General features: G+C 43.5%; 1 protein-coding gene across 2 annotated transcripts in view; it reads left to right on the top strand.

The window, feature by feature from the left end:
* MAGI3 (membrane associated guanylate kinase, WW and PDZ domain containing 3) overlaps window positions 1–24,634 on the top strand; it is a 153,829-nt gene that overhangs the window by 115,375 nt on the left and 13,820 nt on the right. For both annotated transcript variants that reach the window (XM_067558774.1, XM_067558775.1), the window contains exons 10-16: window positions 438–1,046; window positions 3,661–3,692; window positions 8,221–8,377; window positions 9,086–9,177; window positions 16,261–16,453; window positions 17,483–17,671; window positions 24,371–24,556. In XM_067558774.1, the coding sequence (XP_067414875.1) occupies window positions 438–1,046; window positions 3,661–3,692; window positions 8,221–8,377; window positions 9,086–9,177; window positions 16,261–16,453; window positions 17,483–17,671; window positions 24,371–24,556 (1,458 nt within the window). The remainder of the gene's footprint in view (window positions 1–437; window positions 1,047–3,660; window positions 3,693–8,220; window positions 8,378–9,085; window positions 9,178–16,260; window positions 16,454–17,482; window positions 17,672–24,370; window positions 24,557–24,634) is intronic.

The following is a 24,634-nucleotide window of genomic DNA, read 5'->3' as shown; positions in this document are numbered from 1 at the left end:
ATCTAAAATCTTAGTTTCAGTTCATCCAGTCCAATAGAAACCAGAAAAAAAATCTGATTCATTGTGGATTGAGTTTAGACTGTTGTATAACATGCATTAAAGTATAAAACAGCTGCTTGTATTAATGTGTGCAGTGTTTCCTTTTCTGAAGCGTCATTCTCTAAATCTGTGGCAGATTAAATTTTATATATTTAGAACAGTACATTTTAACTGAGCTGAAATATAGACTACTAAGAGAAAATCCTATCCTTCTGGCAGCATATGGCTAAAGGGAATGACACAACCCCTGTTCATTAATACTTTAAATAATTGCCCATAACTTCACTTTGTAGTTACTAAGGGGATGGTCAGTGTTTCATTCTGAGTCTTAAAATATGTGAAAAATAGGTATGGTTCAGTTTCTGACTTTAATGATGTTGAACTCATTTTTATAACAGGTGACGTCATTGTAGATATAAATGGCAGCTGTGTCCTTGGCAATACCCATGCAGATGTTGTCCAGATGTTTCAGCTAGTTCCTGTAAACCAGTATGTGAATATGACTTTGTGTCGTGGTTACCCCCTTCCTGATGACAATGAAGATCCTGCTGTAGACATCGTGACAGCTACACCCATTATCAATGGCCAGCCAGTGACCAAAGGGGAGATCTGCATAACCAGCCAAGATTTAATACCTGGAACAGTCATTTTAGACCAAAATGGGAAACAGGGTCACATTTTGGTCAATGGCCGCCTGAACGGGCCTTCCATGGACCCAAATGAAGAGAGGATCTCAGCCTCCCCTCCAGCAGGCGCACAGCCAGAACTAATCACTCTTCCTCTGGTCAAGGGCCCTAAAGGATTTGGATTTGCAATCGCAGACAGCCCTACAGGGCAGAAAGTGAAGATGATTTTAGATAGCCAGTGGTGCCACGGCCTTCAGAAGGGGGATGTAATCAAAGAGATTTACCATCAGAACGTACAGAATTTGACGCATCTGCAGGTGGTGGAGGTGCTGAAGCAGTTTCCAGTGGGAGCAGAGGTCCCACTGCTTATCTTAAGGGGAGGTGGGTAGGAATGCATTGTTACTATAATGTATCCTGTTAATGTGGAGGTGTTCAGAAAGTGATATCTAAGCACTTGTACAAAGCTTTAAAAAGTAGAAAACGGGCTATCAGCTCAGTTCTCTACCCTGCTCTAGGTGTAAACCATGCACCTGAGATTGAATATGTTGTTAGTTCTGTGTTTTACTGCAGGTTTGACTGTAGGCTGTTGCTGAATGCACGGTCCGTTCTGGCTCTTTGTGGAATGTTATGACAAAGGTGCACATCCTACAGTATGACCTGAAGATAGCAGGGAATAGGGCTTTTTCTTTTTCCTTTTGAGGGTCTTCCAGAGGCTTTAGCTTGTACTACGAAATTAATCATAAGTGTCATGGAGGGAAGCGTCTTTAAGATAACATGGGCCTTGCCACCTGGAACTCTGGAAAGTTCTCCTTTTTTGCATGAATTTATCGCTCTTAATTGCCCTTTGTTGCAGATTGGAATATCTCCTCCCCCCATAGACTAACTGTAATTAGTGTGCATTTGCCAGAAGGCTCAGTCTGATCGCTGCCAGACAGGATCTTTCCCTCAGTTTCCTGATTATTAATGAGTTCGTTGGTGCCCTCTACAAATTGTTTTTCTTCTATTTTTATATCTAATTTGTTGTTTGAGGCTTGAGAATATTCATATTGGTATTACTGATAATGACATAGTAGTATATTGCATTTCACTGGAATAAGATATCTTGCTGACATCATCTCACCCTTTATATTGCCAACTGAGAAAAAGGAAATGGGCACAGTCTGTTTTATCACACAGAGTTGCCACTGATGAGCGCTATATAATCTCAGCCCACAAAATAATTGTCCCCTTTGGGGACATGTGATGCAGTAAACATAATAATACTTTGCATTTATATAATTTAGCTTGTCCAAGCACCTCAGAACACTTCATTATTCATAATAATGATGTTTACGCAGACTAACAAATTAATCCTTCTGCCCCCTTGTGCCTCTGAACAAACTGAGACCTGGAAGTTAGCAGTTTATCCAGGGTCACATAGTAATTTGGCATAGTCAGCAAAAGAACTAAGAATTTCCCCATCCCAGTTCTCTTCTCCAAACTCTGGATCATGCTCCTAATGGATGTCTCCATTCTCTGTTTCTGAGCAGCTGATATTTTATTGGAATTAACTCTAGAATGTTCTTCATGTGAGCATTCCCCAAATTCTATGCAAATGGAGCATCTTTTCTGTCAGAGACTTTTATCTTGTTCATGCTATATTTTTTGTTTTTCTGGACACCCTTACAGCATCTTTCAGTGGTGCTGTCTAGTGCAGATAAACCATAGTAAAATATTCCCATGCCATTGCCTCTGCTCATCTTGCTGTGTTGTAGAGATTTCAGTGCTGATTGATTTAATTTGATTTTCCTGACTCAACAAATACAGCATTCACTTCCTGTCAGTGACCTGCTGTAAAATGTACACTGACCACCTGTTAATACTCTGTGAATATTGTGCTGGAGACCAGTGTAAAGTTACATCTTTTCTGCTGAGAGGCAGAAATCTAGTGAAATGTTCATTTTTGCATGCTGGGAGGGCAGAATTCAATTTAGCTGTAGCTTCTTCCATGTTGACTAGTGCTCATGGCATATTTATAAAGGGCAAGAGGGTTTTCAAGAGGGTGGACTGTGCCAGTGCCGTCATTTTAGTCACCAATCCTGGAAGCCCTGCTCTGCTCTCAACACCCTGAATAAACAATGAATGCTATTGATTATAACCATATCTGCCAACTTCCCAAACATATCACTAAAAGTAGGGAGACAAATACGAACACAGTTGCCTCACTCATATTAATGTGCTTGGGAAAGGTGAATAGACAAGGGCCTGATCCAAAGGCCACTGAACAAATAGATGGATTCCTGTTGACATCAATACTTTTTGGGTCAGAGCCTGTAAGAAAAAGCCGACTGTCATATTGCCATCTCCTTTGTTAATGTATATCCATTTAGAAAGTTATTAGGAGTTCAGCGTTGTTGGCCCCATGGGAAGCACAACTGAGCCTTGCTTATGACCACCTGCAATATAGAAACTTGTTTGCAAGGTGAGATCTGACCCTCAGAACCCCTTTCAGGCTCTTTGTCCAGCCTCAGGAAAACCACCTCGAAATACATGCCTAGCACGTGCAAAGACACCAAAGTCTTGACTATATAAGTGTCACCATTTCCAATTGAACTAGGAATGCAGGAATAAATCCGTTTTCCTTGGTAGTAAATAGTGTTCCACCTGCCATACTCATTAACTTGACTCAGCACATTAATCAGAGTGTATATCATCAAAGCACAGGCCCCGGCAACGTGAGAAATGTGTGTTGTTTCATTTTAGTGCTGTTAGTAGCAGTTTAAGGGACCTTTGCCAGTCAGTATTGTTGGCCAACTAAATATTCACTTAGAATTTTAAAAGAATCATAGAACATATAGGAAACCTTACACCTTCACAAGGGGAGTGAATGGACAGTGATCTGTTTCAAACCAAGAATAAGAGCTGAGCATATTGGATATGTTCAGTGTAAAAGGGTGGGTTTTTGAGTAATTAAAGTTGCTTCTTATATTCAGATATTTTCCTCTGTTTTCTTTAGGTCCCCCTTCACCTACTAAAACTGCCAAAGTGGTGAGTAGTGATGTTGTCTACATTATTGTATTTATTGCATTCAGTGCTGATGGACAGATTTGATTTTCAGTCACAAGACAGATTCGTAGGTCTCCATGGAAGTCTGTTAACTAAGTTAGTGATCCCTGAGTTCTACAATGTTCAGGCACAGGTGTCCTCTGACTGCCAAACAAGCATGGAGTATGCTACAATACACACATCTGTGACCTCTGGACCATCTAAACAAGATGCAGGAGGCAGCTATAGTCTATGCCAGGCTGTCTGTGGGTTTTAGTCATCCAGTTACAGAATGTTGATTTTTCTGCTTGTTTGGATGGAGGTTTTGTTTCTCTGTAAGGATATTTTTCAAAATGCTATTTAGCCATAAACAGATCTCCAGTGTATCTGGTGAAATTCTCAGTATTTGCCCTCTACCTCCTGGGAACAAGTGATATCAATTTTTAAGGATCACAATTTATTATGCACATCACATCAGATGCATGGAACGGCTCCTCACTTCATTGGTGGTGGGTGACTGTTTGTGAGGACAGAAAGGGATGCTGCCTTTGTGTCCTGTCTAGGAACTCAGATAATTTGATTATTGTGGTCTCTGCTTTCTTTCCTAGAATATGTAGTTTTTTATACTTATTGACAACATAGGAAACAAAGCAGCCTTGAGCACATTTGTGAGCTTCCTCTAAAGAACCTACATCGCTTTGTAACCTTTCTGCCAGTTGGAGTCAGCAGCAACAAGAACTGGCTTCAATATCTAGGGGTTCCTTTCACCAGTGCAACACAAAACCGGCTCGAGCCCCCACTTGGGACAATTACACTCCACCCTTGGGTGCCTCTAGAGCAATACTTCCCCTCTCGCAAGCACAGAGACTGAGTGTAGAAAAGAGACTTTTAATCAAAGGGGGAAAAGTAACCTGGCATTAACTTGGGAAAATGCCACAAGCAGGATTCATGAGCATAAAACCATGAGCAAAACACCCATCCCTTCACAGCACCCCGCTCATTCACAGGTGTTGACCTTAGTCAGGGCAGACCCAGAGTTCAAAGATGCAGCTGCAGAGTTCACCCCCACCCTGATTGGGGGAGAGGGGAAGAAGGCATCTTGTTCACTCTGCTGTCCAGTTGCCCTGCTCTACTGGGTGCTCCTCTGACACCTTCTCTCTCGTGACCTCTGCTGGTCATTCTGTTGAGATTCCTCCCAGCTGTATCAGAGTAGGAATAATTTCCAGAATTGGTGTTGCAGGGAAGAACAATAAAGGTGCAAAGAGCTTGATTGAGAGGCTGCATGTAGCATTGGTGGTCCGTAGTAAACACCGCATTGTAACGCCATTTTCTTCATGTTCCCAGACTCTCTGACATTTGCACCACACCTGAGAACCTGTATTTTTCTTTTTTTAAAAAGTAAACCCATAGTTTAACATCTTCCCATGCATTTACTTTATCCCATTTTCACACCCCTCATCTGGTCCTCTTTGTAGGAGTCTGCAGTGATTATTCTTTATCAAAGCTTTGTCTGTAGCTTGACGCAAATTAATTTCCCTATGTAAAGGCTATCAGGATGGCTTTTGAAGGAAAAACAAGACATAATGTTTCACTTTTCTCTTAGTAATTGCCTGCACGATGTATTCAAAGTTTTTCCTTTAGAAGCTTGCATTTTACTTTGCTGGGAGAATATCATGTTTTGTTTTATGAGACACCTCCAGAAATGAACTTCTCGGTGTTCCCCTGTTAAGTGCCTAGTTTGCCACCCTTTCGTGTTGTGTTTGAATGGGCAACCTATGTTTTCAGGGTGTCTGTATTTCTGATACTCATTGTTCTTGGAAAAGAATGGTCCACTAAGAATATCTTTGATTTAAATTAGATCTGGTGGAAAGAAAATTCTACATCCTTTGGCTTAATGAAATACACTGGAGGTTACAGAATAAAGATTGTTAATAGGGATCCGTGTTTTTATGTTGAAGAGATTGCTTTTCAAACTGGGTTCATTAGAGCCTTTCTACGGTGGGGAATAGTCTCCAGGAATTGAGTCATTTGTGATAGAAAAATTCTTGTGCATCACAGTTCACTGCATTTTCACAAAATCTCCATTTCCAAGGTATAGAAATAAATTCTTTCTCAATCATGGTCACACTGTGCAAATATATTAATTTATTTCTAACCTGAAGCCAAGGCTCTTGCTGACAGATAACAGTAAAGATAACGTGAGTATGTCAGCTCTCCACATTTAAAATAGGGCATATACTACAAAAAAATTATTTCCTAAGCAGAAAAGCTGCTAAAAAGCCATTCCATGAATAAAACTTTGCAGTTTAAAAACACTTACCAGTCATGTCATTGTGGCTGATGTGTCAATGCACTATGTACGCACATGCTAAAAATATTTAGAAAATAACATTACAGCGCATGTGCAGTAGCAATTTCCCTAAACGAAACCCGATGCTCAGTGGCATTAATACACATTGTGAGCTAATTCAGTTTAAAAAGGCCAAGATCTTATGTCTATAAACATGTAAAAAGTGTCAAACTTAGTGAACCCTCGGGGGATTTTCTTCTGCTCTCAAAAGGGCAGACCTGAATCTATTCCAATATTGTTTATATTACACACACACATGCACTGCCACGCTGAGACTTTTCAACTTGGGTTTCAGCCCAGAGCAAACATTTAAAATCATCTTGTTATATCAACCTTTGGAAATGAGGATTTGAAACCACAGAGGTGCCTGTCGTGTCCCTTGTACCTGTAATGATTTGAGGAGTCCTTTTTGCTATAGTATGTAAGAGAGGAATTCCTAAGTGCTTCAGTTTTTTTAACTTTGTTTCATTCCTGCTGAATATTTTCCCTCTTATTCAGGGAGATTTCCTTCTGAGGATGAGGTGTTTTGTTTACAGGACTTTTTAGAGAAGCAAACTAGAAGAACAAGGCTTGCATGCAAAAACACAGCCTCAGTCCTGCTTTAACCAATGCTGAGCTTCTGCTTAGAAACCAGAATAGGACTCTAGATTTAGGGTGCAGCAAATGGATGAAACGGTGAGCACTAATTGAGCAGAGACCATTAGTGACAAGACATCAGAAAATCAATACTGCAACTTTGAACTTATCCCTTGGTTTCCTGCTATATCTCAGGGTCCTTTCAGGATTCAGATTCTAGAAAATATGTAAATATTTGTTTTCCGCACTGGTGCTTCATAGCTCAGATATTTCAGAAGACATGCCTCAAACTATCACTCTGTGGGTTTGTTTGACTGCTGCAGTTTGGTTGATTCCAATTCATTACAAAAATTAGAAATGTTAAACAAATCCACCTCTTTCTGAAAATCTGACACAGATCATCAGAGAAAATGTGAGAGCAGCTTTGAGAGGATTCATGCTTTTTCATGTGCACTAAGCCCTTACTTTCTAGTGTGACGAAGTTAGTGTAGAAAGTGCTCAGTTGCCATTATCTTGAGGAAGGTAAAATCAGAAATAGCTGTAGAATTCCTTCTTATCTCTGTGCTGTACATCTGCACACTGATCAAAGATCAGCACCTGCTTGACAGGGTGCAAGATTTCAGGATAGACGCTCAAATTATTCACTGTAACTGCCAAATTAACGTGGGAAAGAGTACTTGATGTTTTTCACCTTCAAATGAAATCAACATAGTTCATGGTGTTATAACCCTATCTCCCTGCATTTTATTCTGAAAGCAATCAATCAGCAGTTATTTTCAAGGCCCACTTATCAAAGTTTATAGTAAAAGTAATATGACCCGACTGTATGGGACAGCTTAGGCCATGGACTCAAACTTTTTCATAGCATGGAACACATTTTTATAGTGTCTTTTGGACACCTCCTTTCCCATTCACAATTGCATAGCGTGACCTCTTCTACAATTCATGCTTGCATAATATTTCTGTGACAAATGCAGTAAATGCTTACATGGAAAACCGACACAAGTGTAGAACTCAATGTATTTTTGGCTTTCTGGTGCAATTTGGCAGCTTGGAATTGGAGGGAACCACTGCCATGTGACCAGCCAGCTCTGTGCAGCCCACCTGCAGTGTTCATTTGACCAGAGCTTGGGAAATGTTAGCCTAAAAGATGATCTCTGAGGTCCACAACCTTATCACCAGTTACAGGGAGAAAAATAAAAGACTTATACTCTGCATATGTTGAGTCCTTTTTATTGCATTCGGTTGTTTGTGGCAATTAACACTTGCATACAAGAAGAGTTATGGAAGAGGCAGTGAACATGGAAAATGACATACACTTACTCATACTCTGGACCTAAGCCACTTCAAACACATTGCTTCCAGGTCCATTCTCCAGTAGAAGAGTGTTAGTTTTTTCAAGGCTTGAACAGGCTGAGCAGAAGTGTGCTATATAGGAAGCCCTTATATTACTGAAAATGCTGGATTGAACTGGAGTAAATCATGCAGTGACATGCCATGCATTACAAGGTCACTATTTTACTGTCTTTTCCTCACCTATTTAAGTCAGTTTATTTACGGTTTTGAACTTAACATGCTTTTCTTACTCTGCTTTTTTTGTTTCAGAAAGCAGATAAGCAGGAGAATTCAGGAAGCTTAGAGGCTATCAGTGATTCCATTCCACAGCCTATGCCTTTCCCACCTGCTGCTGTGAGGTCAGGCTCTCCAAAACTAGACCCTTCAGAAGTCTATCTGAAGTCTAAGACGATATTTGAAGACAAGCGTAAGTACACAGACCTCTTATTGGAATGGTCTGTAGCACAAGGGGTGGGAGTCACATACATAAGGAAATACAGAACAGTGAGGGGAAGAAGGCACCTTCCGTCTGCTCCGCCAGCCACCCTGCTCTGCTGGGTGCTCCTCTGACCACTCGTTATTGTCCTTTGCTCTGCTGGCCATAGATCCTTGTGGTCCTTCTGCAAGTTTTTTAACCAGCACTGCTTTCTTCCTGAGTTGTGGAATTGTGGCTCTTGAAGCCTCTAGTAAAACGTTCTTAACTGATTCCCAATTACTATTCACACTTTCCTGATTAAATTCTTCCTCCCTGCTGATTTGGCTCATAAATGTTTTCGGCTTTGTGAAATTGGCCCTATTTGTAGCAATTGTAGACTGCGCCTTAATTGCAACCCAACTTATAAACACAATGTAGAAGGTGTTTTGGTCCCTGTGAAATGGTGTTGGAGTGAGTGACATCTGCAGCTGTTTCTGGACATACTCTTCATTCTACATGCTAGGAGGATAACTTCACTGAGGACTTGATGATTTTTCTTACTAAAACAATCTGACCACTCTGTTCTGTCAATGGAAAACCACAAGCTTAGAACTGGTTGTACAACTGAGCTGATTAAACAAAAATATAAACCCATTTAAATCTTCTTTCCAATCATCAAATGTAACTTATGCACTTTTCATATTAATTTATCTTAATTAGCTCCAAACACAAAGGATTTGGATGTTTTCCTGCGAAAACAGGAGTCTGGGTTTGGCTTCCGGGTGCTCGGAGGGGATGGACCAGACCAGTCAGTAAGTGAATTAAGTTACCAGTTTACCTGGACTTTGGGGGCTTATGCTGTAGCTCTTGTAAAGTCTCCTTCACATCATCATTTTAATTGTTTTCCCATCTGCAGTTAAGTGGATAAGCTTTATTTCCATCTTCGCCATAAACAGCTGTACTGCATGTTGATACCATATTCACCTGAAACAGATGCAGTGTGTTTTTTACACTGCTTCATTCCTGATTCGGGTTGTCTTTCTCAAAATGCCTTCAGAGCTAAATTGCTGCAAGTGGGCAGTAGATAATTGAGAGTGGAAAGCAAAAACATTTGGCTCTGTCTTTAAGCTTTAGAGAAATAATGTTCACAGTGCAAGTTCACAGCAACTGACAGACTGCGAAAATGGGGCTTGGTGTTATGGGTGGATCTACAAACATGACTTATTCAGCTAAGCCTTCATGACATTTAGTTGGCAGGGGAAATTTGGGGCAAAATCCCATTTGCTTACTGACCATGAAAGCTGTGAAGGACTTCTGTCACTCAGTATTCAAATACAAATTATTTCAATTTAGTGGGGAGTTCATCAGCTTGGGAGCTGCCTTCCACAAATTGAGGTGGCTAATCAGGTTAACTTTTTATATGGAAAGAGAGAAGTACAGTACTCCAAATACTGACAAAGGGAGATAGCCCCCTGTTCTACCAGTAAAAGAAAGTGAACAGAAATAGTTCAGCAGTCAGACATTGAGCTAAAGCTTCAACAGTGTAAAAAGAGTAAACAGATTGGCCAGGCTGGCTTAACTATCTTTTATATTTATTCAGAGATTAGCTGATTCCTTTGCCCAAGTTAACAATTGTTTGATTTCTAGAAGCATCACTGGGATACTCCTCCATAGCAAAACTTGTGTCTTGATGGCGAGAAAAGGGCCTGAGAGCCAGTCACATTAAAAAGTTATGGTTTAGATTAGATCTGGAGGAAAAAACCCTTATCTGCATGTTTAGCACTTACCTTCCCCATGTTCATCCTGATGGAGCAAACATGCACTGTCTGTCCAGAGATCTCTGAAGGTGGCCTGGTTGTCAATAGAAAGCTGATGAGTCACCTCAGTGAGGAGATCTACACATGTAGAGTTAATTAAATGATTTGGGTGTGCAGCTTTTTGGTGCATGTTGTGCAAGCCAGATTAAAAAAGATACAGTTCTGTCTAAACACACAGATTTAACTCCAGTCCCATTAAAATGCAATGGAAGGAGATAAAATGGTTGGTTACTTTTCTTTCCTTTCCTCTTCATGGTTGATTTCAGTCCCCCCAGGCTCCCAGTCCCTTTCTGTTGGTCTAGAATCTTTCTTGGCATCAACAATTTTCCATCGAGCCTATACACCAGGCCCCATTTTCTTTAATTGTTCTGTCCTGAGAATGCTTTAAAACATGGTGTTGACACCAAACCTTTGCACATTATAGCATCTAATCCTATTAATGGAGTTGGCATCAATGCACACTTGTAAAGCTCAGTACAACATGCACGTCAATATAACTGGGAAATAAATACGTGGAGAGGGCTTTCCGGCTACCCCAGAAAAATTAGCTTTCCTTGTTACCCTCTTGTTTCATTATTATGCTGCAGAAGGGAAAGGAAGCAAGGAAAAAATTATTATAAATATTTAAAAATAGTTTTGTAAGCCTTTTGCTTCTGGAGATTGGGGTTCAGATATGATTTTAGGTCACCAATTAGTAAAGTTTCTTTGCTTCACTCTAGAGAGCGGTCATACAGTGTGACTCTGCTTGACGGAGGGCCATTGTGCCAAGGAATGCAAAGGTGAGGATGGAGGCAGATTGGCAAAGACATGAATGGAAATTCCCAGAGCCCCTGTTCATGCTATGCCTGGTTTAGGAAATTCTGCTCTTTCTCACTTTCCAAAACACAGATTCACCCAGAAAAGTACAACTCTGTCCCTGACCATATGGCGCTGACTGCTCCCTCTCCTGCCAACCTTCAGAGGTGCGAAAGCTTGTGGAATAGAGACATTCACTAATAGATTGCATTGTAATGACAGACTCCATTCACATCTGTGATCCGGTGCCAGTTTGTTTTCTTGCTTGCATTTAAAGGAAAGGAAGGACAGAGAGCTTTTTCTAGAGGAAATAATAAGCAATTTTAGTGCTTTTTATTGCATTCTACTGCTTTGTTGCTATAGCAACTATAGCTGTGCTGGTACTAGTCAAAGCAATGCCCTGAGTGCAATGTGAAGATGGGTTTTTGGAATGAATATGCTCTCTACTACTTAACCCTGGACATAATTATTTTTAATCTTTCACTTAAACTGATTTTTTTCCTAGCGTATAAAACTATTACGTGTTTCTTGCTCCTGCCTATCATTTATCTGGTGTTTGCTTCGGAAGAAAGGTGCAGGCTAAAGGGTGTGAGGGCTGCAGCTGTTTGAATTCATGCTCTGATCACCAATACTTGCACATTGCAGATTTTGAGTTTGGCAGTTTCTGAGCAGCTTTCCAAAGCTCTCTTAGGCTCTTTGCTGAACTTTAAATTCTACACTGGAGTCACCCAGCAGGTTTTCAGTCTCTCAGATGTTCGTGTCTTTGTTGTGTTGATTGAATGACACAGGTATTTCTTTTCAATAATTTTGAGTAATTTTTGAGGCACAGAACAAATACATAAATAACACGTGAATTCAGTAAAACAGCAAGACAAACAGATAAGTGTACAAATACAGAGCTTAACCTATTTATGAGGTGGTGACACTTCGGTTGATAGGAATACATGAATAATACATGGAAGTAATAAAGTCAAACCTTAAGATAAGCATTGTTTGAACATGAGGGAGTTGGGACTCTTACAGTGTGCTCATGTCTACATGTGCAAATGGGGTTGGTCATGTATGCCTTCTGTGCTGTGAGTTTCTGCTCGATTTTAGATGGGGCAATCCTTTTTTCTTCTTCGAGTGCTTGCTCATGTACATTCCATTGTAAGTGTGTGCACGCCCTTGAACACAATTATTGGAACTTTTTTCCCTTTAGCAGTACCCGTAGGGCTGGCTCCAGCGCCCCCGGGAGCCCCAAGCACATGCCATGGTATATGAGGCGCTGACAGCCCTACGCACCCTCAGTTCCTTCTTTCCGCCTGTGATGGTTGCTGGAACTGCTTCGGCTTGCATCGCAAGTGCTCAGTCCCTTTTGTTCTCCTTAATCGTTTGTTGTCTTAGGTAGATTAGACCTTAAGTGTTGTTAATAGTTGTAATTAGTCACTTAGGAGAGTTCCAGTTGGGACTTTGCCGGGAGCGGGGCATGCCCCAGTCACCGGGCTTCAAACTGTGTGCCTCCTGGGGGAAGGCCTTTCTGCTGAGCGACCCCATGATAGTTGCCTAAAGTGCCTAGAGGAGAAGCTCATCGTAAGGACAAGTGCAAAATTTGTAAGGCTTTCAGCCCTCGAACCCAAAAAGACAGAGACATCCGCTTGAAAGCCTTACTCAGACCGGCCTCCGAACCAACCCATTCTACTTCGGTACCAAGCGTGGCATCGGTGCAGAGCACGCCATCGGCACTGGCCCCGCCCCAGTACCAGACTTCTTCCTCTCCGTCCATGAAGAAGCAGCAAAAGCAGTACATACAGCGGGGGGACACTCCCCTGCATCATCGAAGAAAGTGGGGTTGAGCATGGGGCCGCACCAAAGCCAGACAGTGGAGACTCACTCGCCACTGCCAGAGCCACCCTGACTCCTGGGCGTGGGAGGGCATCTCTGCACCTGCCGGCATTGCCAGCATTGGAGGTGTTTCAGGCGGCCTTGCCCATGTGGCGCAGAACCCAGTCGCCAGAGGCTGACTCGGCACCAAGCGGGAAGCAGTAAGTCATCGGTGCCCAGATGTCACTCCAGTTTGCAGTTGGAGCATGGTTCCCTGCACAGGCACCAGTCGTGGCACTGGGTCTCGTCGTCATCACAGTCGACGATGCCGAGAGGCCGTTCGCCAGAGCGTCCCCAGATGGGGTCATCGCTCCCCCGCCACTTGGTACCGTACAGCGGGAGCCTCTGAGGCAGCGCCACCATGGTCGTCTGACAGTGAGTCGGTGCTACCGGCAAAAGATGCCAGAGCATCCTTCAGCTCAGGCAGCCCGGGGATGGCTTTAAGAGCAGGGCCCCCCCCCCCCCCCCCCAATGGCCATATTGGGGACCCTGGGGGTTTCCGGTCGGGCCAGGTCTGCAGTCGTTCAGGTCGTCTGGGATACAGTCTGCACTACCAGTGCCAGAGAAGGGCAATCATTGGGCCTCCGATGACGATTCGGACCCCCCAGAAAGAGATCTCTGTTGGGGCTGCTTGTCAGCGTGAAGGGATGCTCCTCCTTTTCCCCAGACGATGTGGTCACCTAGGGATACTCGGCACCCCTGGATGATGTCAGGGCGCATCAAGAGCTTCTCAAGAAGGTGGCTTCCAACTTGGGGTTAGAGGCAGCGGAGCTGAAGGAGGCGTCAGACAGTCTCTTTAATGTCCTGGCAGCGGCCGCCCAAGCCCCGGTTGCGCTCTCTGTGCATGAGGGGTTATTGAATATAGTGAAGGCCCTGTGGCAGACCCCTTCATCAGTGGCCCCAACCTCTAGGGGGGCCGAGAAGTTATATTATGTCCTGGCCAAAGGAGTCAAATATCTTTTCACCCACCCCTCTCTTGGTAACCTGGCGGTAGATGCGGCCAACCAGCGGGGTAGGCAGGGACCGCCTGGTTCCACGCCAAAAAATAAAGATAACAAGAAATGGGATCTGTTTGGGAGAGAGGTTTATTGAACGGCAAGCCTGCAGTTTCGAATTGCCAATCAGCAGGCTCTCCTGGGCAGGTACAAATTCAATCTCTGGGACTTGCTAAAGCGCTTTGCGGACACTTTGCCCCAGGACAGGCGCTGGACTTTAGGACCATCCTGGAGGAGAGTATCACGGTGGCCAGAGCAGCACTGCAGGTGTCTTCAGATGCAGCAGACTTGGCAGACAGAGCCCTGACCTCTGCCATCTGCATACACAGGTGCTCATGGCTGCAATCTCGGGGCTGTCCCAGGAGGTCCAACAGTCCATCCAGGACCTCCCCTTCGACAGGTTGGACTTGTTTTCGGACCAGATGGATACGAAGTTGCATGGCCTGAAAGACTCGAGGACCATGCTCCATTCCTTGGGTCTTTATATGCCCCAGAACTCTAGACGCCAGTTCTGTCCTCAGGGCCAGCAACAGCAGAGGTACCAGCCACAGCGGTTCACTCCCAACAGACAGAGGGACGGAAATAGGGGGTCTAGGAGATATCGCCCAATGCCAGGGTCCTCCTTAGCTGCCCAGCAAGGGTCGCCTAGGCAATCCCGTAATCAAAGGAGGTCATTTTAAAGGTGCGCCTGAGGGCGGCGTTCCAGTCTGTTCTCTGGATCCCTCCTGGCCCTTCTTGAACCGCCTAGCTCCCTTCCTGTCTGAATGGGCCAAGGTCACTTCAGATTGCCGGGTCCTTGGCATACTTAAGGCAGACTGTGCCCTCCAGTTTGCTTCTACCCCTCCCTCCCCGTCCCTCTTCAGGGACCCCTCTCACAAGCAACTCTTCATGCAAGAGGTAGAGACCCTTCTCAGATTGGGGGCTGTAGAAGGGGTTCCACCGGACATGAGGGGAAAAGGGTTTTACTCAAGGTATTTCCTCATCCCCAAAGCGAAAAGGAGTCTAAGACCTATACTAGACCTGGATGATATCAGTGCTTGCTGCCAATACAGGCGATCCTGGAGTACTTGTTGCAACTAAAACTCCAGGGGCTAGCCATGGCCTTCCTGAAGGTCCACCTAGTGGCTATATCAGTGTTCCACCAGCCTTGGAGCGGAAATCAGTTTTCTCCCACCCTTTGACAATTAGGTTCCTGAAAGGGGTGGAGAGGGTCTATCTGCAGGTCCGTGACCCGGTGCCTCCCTAGGATCTCAACCTGGTGGTCTTATGGCTCATGGGGGCCCCCCCTTTGAGCCCATGGCTACATGCCCTTTATTGCTGCTGTCATGGAAGGTGGCCTTCCTGGTGGTCATTACCTCGGCCAGGAGAGCCTCCAAGATTAGGGTGCTGACCTCGGAGCCTCTTTATATTGTGTTCTGTAAAGACAAAGTTCAGTTGCGGCTACACTCGGCCTTCCTGCCTAAGGCAGTTTCCCAATTTCATTATAACCAAGACATTTTTCTCCCTGTGTTTTTTTCCCAAACCGCGTGGTTCGGAGGAGGAGAGGAAGTGGCACATGCTAGACGTTAGAAGTGCGTTAACATTCTACATCGCGCGCACAAGATTGTTCCGGAGATCTACACAACTCTTTGTCGCGGTGGCTGATCAGATGACAGGCTCACCTGTTTCTGCCCAGCAAATCTCATCGTGCATAACTTCCTGCATTAAGTGCTGCCATAAGCAGGCGAAGGTGCCACTTCCAGGGATAATTACAGCCCACTCAACCAGAGCTCAAGCTTCGTCTACAGCCTTCCTAGCGAGAGTGCCTGTGCAAGACATCTGCAGGGCTGCCACCTGGTCGTCTGTACACACCGTCACGTCCCAGTATGCCATCATCCAGCAGGCGTGGGAAGATGAGGGCTTCGGCAGAGCAGCACTGCAGGCAGCTCATCCGTAACTCCAGCCCACATCCAAGGTATTGCTTGTGAGTCACCTACAATGGAATGGACGTGAGCAAGCACTCGAAGAAGAAAAGTCAGTTACTTATCTTGTAACTGTTGTTCTTCGAGATGTGTTGCTCATGTCCATTCTATGACCCATCCCTTCCGTCCCCGCTGCCGAAGTTGGCAGAAAGAAGGAACTGAGGGGGTGTAGGGCCGGCAGTGCCTCATATACCGCGGCATGTGCACGGAGCTCCAGGGGGCTCCGAAGCCGGCCCTACGGGATCTGCTAAGGGGAAAATAGTTCTGGTAACCATGCATGGGACACGCACACACCTACAATGGAATGGACGTGAGCAACACATCTCGAAGAACAACAGTTACAAGGTAAGTAACAGTCTTTTTTAAGGAAAGTCTGCAAAAAGTCCCTCTTTATCTGGGGATGCAGACATTGCATATTCTGTGTTCTCCACACCCCAAAACCATGGATTATGCTCTGTTGACAGATATATATTGGGGCCATCATCCCATTGGGAGCAGCGGAGAAAGATGGCAGACTCCGAGCTGCTGATGAGCTGATGTGCATCGATGGAATCCCTGTCAAAGGGAAATCACACAAACAGGTCCTGGACTTAATGACCAGTGCCGCACGGAATGGCCAGGTGCTGCTGACTGTCCGGAGGAAGATCTTCTTTGGCGGTATGTGCAGGGTGCCCAGACGAAAGCCAGTCCTGCTCTGTTTGCCAGAGTTTGGTAGCGAGGCCATTGGAGCCCTTGTTCCTGGACTTAATGTAAAGGAATGTTTCTGTAGCCATAATCAGATGATATAAAGCTGTACAGTAACAGAACTATTTGTACAACAGAAATGAGCAACTTCCTAAACTCAGGGTGTCCGCTCCACTGCTGAACAAGTGGGGTAAAACAAAATTGTAACAAGCAGATGTTCTTGGAGGGAAGAAAATGGATGATAAAAAAGGGACACCCATTGCTCTAGGAAGCACGGGGTAGTGATATGCTCTTGTTCCATAGTGCTGATCTTCTCTGTGTACTTCCCTTTATTTAATTTTAAAAAAGAAAGAAAGAAAAATCTCTTCATTGCAGAGCTTTATTGTCCTCTGAATTTCCTAATGTGGCCCATCCTCACAGGCAGTGCTTTGGGACTGGGATTTTATAAGTTTTCCATCCAAGAAACAGGGCTTCAACATTTGAATAACCTTTAAAAATATTTGTATACCTTTTGAAATAGACAGTTGGTTCTCTGCAATGAAAACAGCAGTAGTCCCAGTTTTAGGTTGGCTCTCTGCTATAGATCTTGTGCTTACACCATACAGGAAAATAGTATTGCCGAAAAAGACTGAAGAGACAGCCAAGATGAGGTTAGCATTATTAAGGGCATCAGCAACTGAGCTAACTGCTACCTCTGGGCTGCTCTACAACCAGCACATTCCTGTCTGAGTTATAAGTGTGTATTGCAGGGTAGAGTCGGCAAACATTAAATTCTCCTATTACACATTCTTAAACCTTTGTAGCAACCTGGGCCCAAAATGTAAATGGTTCTCCTCCATATTCTGATTCCATCTGGTTTCAGTTACATTATTAATAAGCTTCCTGGGAAGGGGAGGTGCTTCTCCATTCTGTTACTGATTTGATCATGTTATCTTGTAGTTATCCAGTTCTACAGCACTCTTACTGAGTCATCCTTACACTTTATTTTTGTGGTGTTTATAGTTGAGAAACAGCCAGAAGAGGAGGAGTCGCAGCCACCCATTTCCACGCAAAATGGATCACCACGGCTGAACCGGGGAGAGGTCACAAGCAGACAGTCCCCAGAGGCCTATGATGTCCTTCTGCAGCGGAAAGAGAATGAAGGGTTTGGTTTTGTCATCCTCACCTCAAAAAACAAACCTCCTCCTGGCGGTAAGGGCTGATTTCGTAGGATGGTGTTTATTTTCTTGCCCACTACCTAGGTTGGTGCAGGCTTTTGTTTCACCCATGGTGCTGTTCACAACTTCGATAGCTAACGGCTAAGTCTGTCTTGCTCACAAAAGGGAATGTGCTTTCTCTCCTTTGTATGATATTGTAGAGAGCTTTGCATGTGCAAGAACTTAAGGCGGGGAGGGAAATTACTCCTTACCAGTATGGGGGCGAGAAATGTATCCTTGTGATTTGTTAACTTTCAGAATGTGTGAAAGTGCTCATACTGTGATGAGTGTGGGACAGATACACCAGGGTAGTCAAGGTTAAATGCAGGTAAATTGAGTTTAACCACTTCTCATTTGGGGAATATGGAGTTTAGTTTACCCACTTCTTTTTTACCATTACACCATGGAATGGAGAGAATATATATGTATATGTGTGGAGATTTTACACTCTCTGTACAGCAGTGCCCAGTAGATAAAATCAGCTATTGGATAATTAGTGCATGGATAAATCTCTTTCTAATAGAAGTATAGGTTCAAACTTAGTTCTGTGACATCCATTTAGGGTGTGTTGCTTATTACTCAGGCCTCTGGCTTTCTCAGATCTCAGTACTGTGAAAAAGGCAATGGAGGAGTGTTACTGTCAGGAGAATGTGACGTGTTACAAACCAGAGGTATTCTCCTAAGGAACATGATGTTTCTTAAGGTTCTGACTTATGGATTTGGCAGAAGGGTCAGTTGCTAAGATAAAGAGCAGAGTGAACCGAGTGAAAATAAAAGGTACATTGTAAACAGCAATAAGAGACAAGCTGTTGGGGGAGGCATCTGAAATCAGCTCTACTTAACAGAAAGATCTCTGACCCTAGCACTAGAATAATTTAAAAGACGTGCTCATTCTCATTCTTTGTAATCAAATACCTTTTGTATTGAGTGTGATCATGGCTCCCAGATTGCCAAGGCCTTGCCAAGTAGCAGTTATTAACACCTTCTCAGATGCGCCCACCTTTCACAAACTGTGCTTGACCTTTATGGGATGGCTTCCACTCTTCTCAGATAATTTTGGCTAAAGTGTGAGTAGTTCGGCTTTAAAATGAAAAGGGATGGTCAGTGTGTGACTGGCACAGTTGGTTGGCATTGTTTTCCTTTGTGAGAATTGGAGGGATGGTTGTTGGTTCCTTCCGTTCATTGAACGAAGAGCTTACACCTGGCATGAGCCTTGTAATGCAAAAGGGATGCTAGCCAGCTTAATGGGTTTATCCAGGACACAGCAAGTTACTTTCTTGTTTTTTCTCCCTGAGATGTGGAGAGACAGGTGTCTGCACCCCCTGGATCTGAAACGCCTTACTTAAATCTTTTATGTCTCTTGCTGTGGATCACTTTCCCAGTAACTGCCCTAATGATCCCAAGCCACTTACTATCACCATATCTTGAACATTTGTGTGTGAGTAAAGGGACATCCTTTAATCCAACCTAGACAATTTACATTGACATTTAGTTCTGCCTTTTTTCTCTAAGTTTATTAAGCTATTGAAAAAAGCAGAAATACAGACAAAAGCAATGCCTCTGGGAAAAAATCATTGTCTGATTATTTTGTTGAGTTTACATATTTTGACTTAGAATTATTTGAAGTCTTGGCTAAAATTACATGTTTAATGAAGTTTTTAAAAAAGTGCAAAGCATCAGTGAAGGTTGTGGAAGGGTGAGCAGCTGTGGAGTTGAATATTGCTACAGTACGAGATGAGTACTCAGATGCTGACTTCTGTTTTACAAAATTATTTGCTATAGTAACACTTGGGACTGGGGCTGTCACCCTCTGAGGCTCCTGTGACTATGTACCCTGTGTTAAAAATATGAAAAAGCACGTCTTTAGGTTGATTTTCTGTTGTCTAGTCAAAGTTGGATGATGACAGAAAAATAATTATTAATAAATAAGCTGACGTCTACTGTGTAATCCTGATACTGTATCGTATAGAACATTCTTGTTAGAACTCCATCTGGAAATTCTCCCATCTTGTTGATGTGCAATGAAAGTAGGGTTTTTTTATGGGAAATGACAGGAGATAATTGAATCCCTATTTCAGCATGGAAGTGATAAGGTAGCAGTCCCAGGCTGTTCTTAATGCTTGTAAATACGAAACATTGATACGTCAGTGTGCTGCGTTATGTTGGAACCTCTTTGTCACATCTGACATAAGAATGGCGATATTGGGTCAGACCAATCGTCCATCTGTCCCAGTATCCTGTCTTCTGACAGTGGCCAGTGCCAGGTACTTCAGAACAGGGCAATTATCAAGTGATACCTCCTCTGTCATCCAGTCTCAGCTTCTGGCAGTCAGTGGTTTAGAGCATGGAGTGTGGGGCTGAGTCCTTGACCATTTTAGCTAGTAGCCATTGATGGACGTATCCTCTATGAACTTAGCTAATTCTTTTCTGAACCCAGTTATAGTTTTGGCCTTCACAACATTCCCTGGCAACGAGTTCGACAGACTGACTGTGCACTGGGTGAAGAAATACTTGTTTGTTTTAAACATGCTGCCTCTTAATTTCATTGGGTGACTCCTGATTCTTCTATTTTTTGGAGGAGTTAATAATTCTTCCTTATTTACTTTGTCCACACAATTAATGATAGAGGTCTATACAATCTTATCCCCCCTTAGTCATCTTTTTTCTAAAGTGAACAGTCCCAGTCTTTTTAATTTGTTCTCAGATGGAAGCTGTTCCATACCCCTAATAATTTTTGTTGCTCTTCTCTGTACTCCTTCCAATTCCAATGTGCCTTTTTTGAGATGGAGCAATCAGAACTGCCCCCAGTATTCAAGGTGAGAGTGTACTATGACTTTACATAGTGAAGTGATATGTTTTGGTCAGATACTATTCTTTTCCTAATGGTTCCCAACATTATTAGCTGTTTGACAGCCTCTGCACACTGAGCAGATGTTTGCAGAAAACTATCCACGATGATTCCAAGATCTTTCTTGAGTGCTAACAGCTAATTTAGGCCCCATCATTTTGTATATGTAGTTGGGATTATGTTTTTCAATGCGCATTACTTTGCATTATCAACACTGAATTTCATCTGCCATTTTGTTACCCACTTTCGTGAGATCCCTTTGTAACTCTTCACTGTCTGCTTTGGACTTAACTATCTTGAGTAATTTTGTATCATCTGCAAATTTTGCCATCTCACTGCTCACCCCCTTTTCAAATCATTTATGAATGTCTTAAAATGAACCCATTGTGTTGATGTAAAACTGGGATATTTCACACAATATAATTCAGCAGTAGTTGTAACTCTACAATCCTCTTCACAGATAATTAAACATGTAGAGCTTAAAAATGAGAGAGGAAATTAAAGAAAAGAAAATCTTTAAATGGAGGTAAATATTGAGAGGCCTCAGTGTCTGCTCTTTTATAGCAGGTAACAAGTGTTTGCTAGCTCATTAATTACAAGCCTGAATGGTAAATTAATCACAGGTTGCTGATGACTTTCAGAAAGTGTTTGAGATTTGTTGTCGTAGTTTGAATGCCAAATGATAATCTAGTTAAATACATAATTCTGCACAGCTCTTTCTCCATTCACCATCTGTTCCCTTTCAGTGAAGCATGCTTGGGAGAGCAATAGCAATAAAGAAGTTAGGAGGAGGACAGAGAGACATTCTCCCTCCATTGGGCTTTGGGGTGCACATATGGGATTTCAGGTGAAATTTCAGGTGTGACAGGAAGAGCATCAGTGAAAAGGATGGCTGTAACCAGTCGAGATCTTTGGTGACAATCTAAGTTAGAAATGCAAGCACTGCAAATGATGGGCTGTATGTACAGTGTTTTATGGGCAGCTGCTCCAAGAGCCATGGGGAGAGGCTGTAAGGATCCATGCAGAAGGGAACCATTTTTGCTACACCTTCAGGGATCCAGGTGAATTAAAGGCAGCTATGGTTGCATGGGGAAAGCACATTGACAGATGGGCTTTGATTTAATGGGAAGCTCCTCTGGCACCATTGTAGCTCAGGCAGCACAATGAGCTGAGGTCTCTGTAGGTTCCCTTCTGTGTCACTGGCCTCACGTAAGCTGTTGAGTGCAATTTGCTCTATTGACTTACAGATCAACCACCAACCTACAGTTTTTCCATTAGCATCACTCCAGGTCTTGCTAGTTGGTGGAGCCAGTGGGAGCTGCTGGAGGAGTAGAGACACTGACTGATCTCTGCCAAAGAGAAGCCCGAAGAAAAGTATTGCATTTATAGACAAGGATGCTCATGCTTTGTTTTCAGTGAACTTTCTCAGCCCAGAGGAGGCTCTTTAGTTCTTCTCCTTCCCCTGTCCACCCATTGCCTGGTCCGGTGCTGGGAAAGTGGCTGATATGAATGAGGCCCTTAAAAAAACTCTCCCATTCCCTTAATTTCTGCTTCCCCATCTCTTTCCCAACGCTGCTGCTCTGGCCCCTTTAGGAGTGAGTGGCAGTTAGGTGAGCAGCTTGGACCAGCTGACCTGGAGGAAAACCCCAGCTGGTTATGGCTGCAGATCCATCTTGAAGCCCAGAAATGCAGAGGGAGGAAAAATCTTTGTCTAAGAACTTGACTTCTCTGGCTTACCTTTGCTCTCTGTCTGAATATGCCCACACCACCGTCATGAGCCCATAATAAAGCTAACATGCAGTATGCATGTTTTATTTTTCTTCCCTAGTGTACTTAAGTATTGTCAGTCATTTGTACTGTACATGTCACAGGGGAAAAAAGCAATCCCTGTGCCTAGATTTACCATTGCTGCATCAAGCTGGTGCTTTATATCTCTTCCTCCCTCCAAACGATGCTTCAGTACTTCTAAGCAAACAAGAAAGAAACCAGCATCTTGCATATGGCAGAACAAACTGTCTCAGAGAACCTGATGCATAAGATTTTATTCATTTCTGTACAGATGTGATCTGCTTCCTTTCGAGGTTTTCGTTTAGGCATAATAATAGTTCTCATGTGCCCTCAGTAAGGCTCTTAGTGGCTTTGCCTGGCTAATATTTTTCTTTCACTCTGCTTGTTATGCATGCTGTGTGTGTGGTTTTTTCGTTGTTTTGTTTTGTTTCTGTTCCAGTGGATCTGTCCTAGTTGGCTTGTGCATGTATAAAGTTGTCTGGTAAGCTGTAATGAAGAGAAAATGACCATGTAGATAGAAGTTTGCAGAATGTAAATGCCTGGTTTAACAGAGATTTCTTAGGAGAGTGTGCAGTGTAAACCTTTGATTGATTGTTTATACACGTAGTACAACAAAAGCGAGAGAGACCAGGGAATTAGAACTGGAACACACTTATCCGCATGTATCCCAGGCTGGACTGCCTGGCACCATGGTGTCACTCCTGAAAGAGGCACATTCGGGGTCAGTGTGTTTTAGGAATGGTCATGGCCAAGAAGCAGATCACTCAGGCCAAGACTCCAGCGGTGTCTGAACGGTACAAATGCTTCTCGAGACCAGTGGATTGGTAGGCTTCCCATAGTCACCCTCAGGATCCTGTAAAGCGCTGTCCCTTCCCACTCATCTGCTCTTTTCTGTTTTCATCATGACCCTCTTCCCCACTCCAGCAGGGATGCTGGTTTTAGCTACCTACTAACCCATGCCTTCTTGATGCCTGCCCCTTTGTGAAGGACATTCAGAGCTACTAATAAAAGGCGTTCTGTAAGAGCTGGGTATCATCATTCCATGTTGTACACACTTGGTGCTCCACAGGAATGCAGGCTCCTTTCACAGTTTAACTTCCCCTTCTTTGCTATAAAATAGTAGCCATATTAATTTTATTGTATATTAGAGAGATAATGATTGATGTCTGATTAATATTCATGCATGGGCCACCTTTACTGAGATGTTCTGCAGGGCCACTGCCTTCTCCTCACTCGCCACCTTCTAAAATACCTGCTTTCATGGCGATGTCTGCGAGACACCAGCTGCCTGAGTGTGGCTCTTTCATGGATACTTGGGAATCGTCTATCTAATTTTTAACATTGATATTAAAAGGATATGCATAAGTAGAGCTGTGTTTTCAATAATCTGCCAGATCGATGCACCAAGGAACTGCTTTGGAAGTGGAACCAATGTGTTTTACACCTTTCTCTCCATTTTATCTAGTTACGGGTTTAGCCACACAGAGCAAATCAGAGGAAGTCTTTTTTTCCCCCATTCCTCCAAACGTTTCCCTGCTTGCATGCATTCCTCTCTTCTTGTAAATCAATGTCACAGGTTGAGGTATTGTCATTAGCTCTGATAATGCCTCCTTCCACTGTTTGCAGTGGAGAGGGAACTCTCAGGCTTTGTGAAGTTACAAGATCCCCTCTTTTGGTAAGCTGTGGTGCTGGTTTTAAGTTGCTTTCTGATTTAAGGATAATGAACTTTGACTGCCAACAAAATGAAACGCCACCAAAAAATCCACCTGTTCTTAATACTCAACATGCATAGTAGCTGTGATAGGCGGTATTCTCTATACCAGTCCCACCGACTGTCTGTTGTTAGCCAGATTCAAACCTGCAGATCATAGTGACACTCAATAGCTAGTTCCTCTCAGATTCTAAACCCTCCATGGTAGAGCCACTCTGACTTATTTGAGACAATTGCAGCAATTGTGTATATTTTGGTGCTCAGATAAGTGAACAGTAACACTGGCTGCCTGTTAAACAGTAAAATGTATGCTGAAAAAGCTGACATGCCTTTTCTTGGTTCGCCAGTGATTCCTCACAAGATTGGGCGTGTTATTGAAGGGAGCCCAGCTGATCAATGTGGGAAGCTGAAAGTGGGAGACCGTATCTCAGCTGTGAACGGACAGTCGATCACAGAGCTCTCCCATGACAGCATAGTGCAGCTGATTAAAGATGCAGGCCGTGAGGTCACCTTGACTGTCGTTGCTGAGGAAGGTAAGGAGAATGCTTGCCTACACCTCCCCAGTGCGGAGTGTCCTGCTAGATGATCACCAGGTATTTCTGTACTAAGAG

This window comes from Emydura macquarii, unplaced genomic scaffold (genome assembly GCF_026122565.2).
Source record: "Emydura macquarii macquarii isolate MOO-44397 ecotype Brisbane River unplaced genomic scaffold, CSIRO-AGI_Emac_v2 contig_2184, whole genome shotgun sequence".
NCBI classification, from domain to species: Eukaryota; Metazoa; Chordata; order Testudines; family Chelidae; genus Emydura; species Emydura macquarii.
The sequence above is the reverse complement of the archived record's forward strand: the minus strand, read 5'-3'. Positions and strand labels throughout refer to the sequence as shown.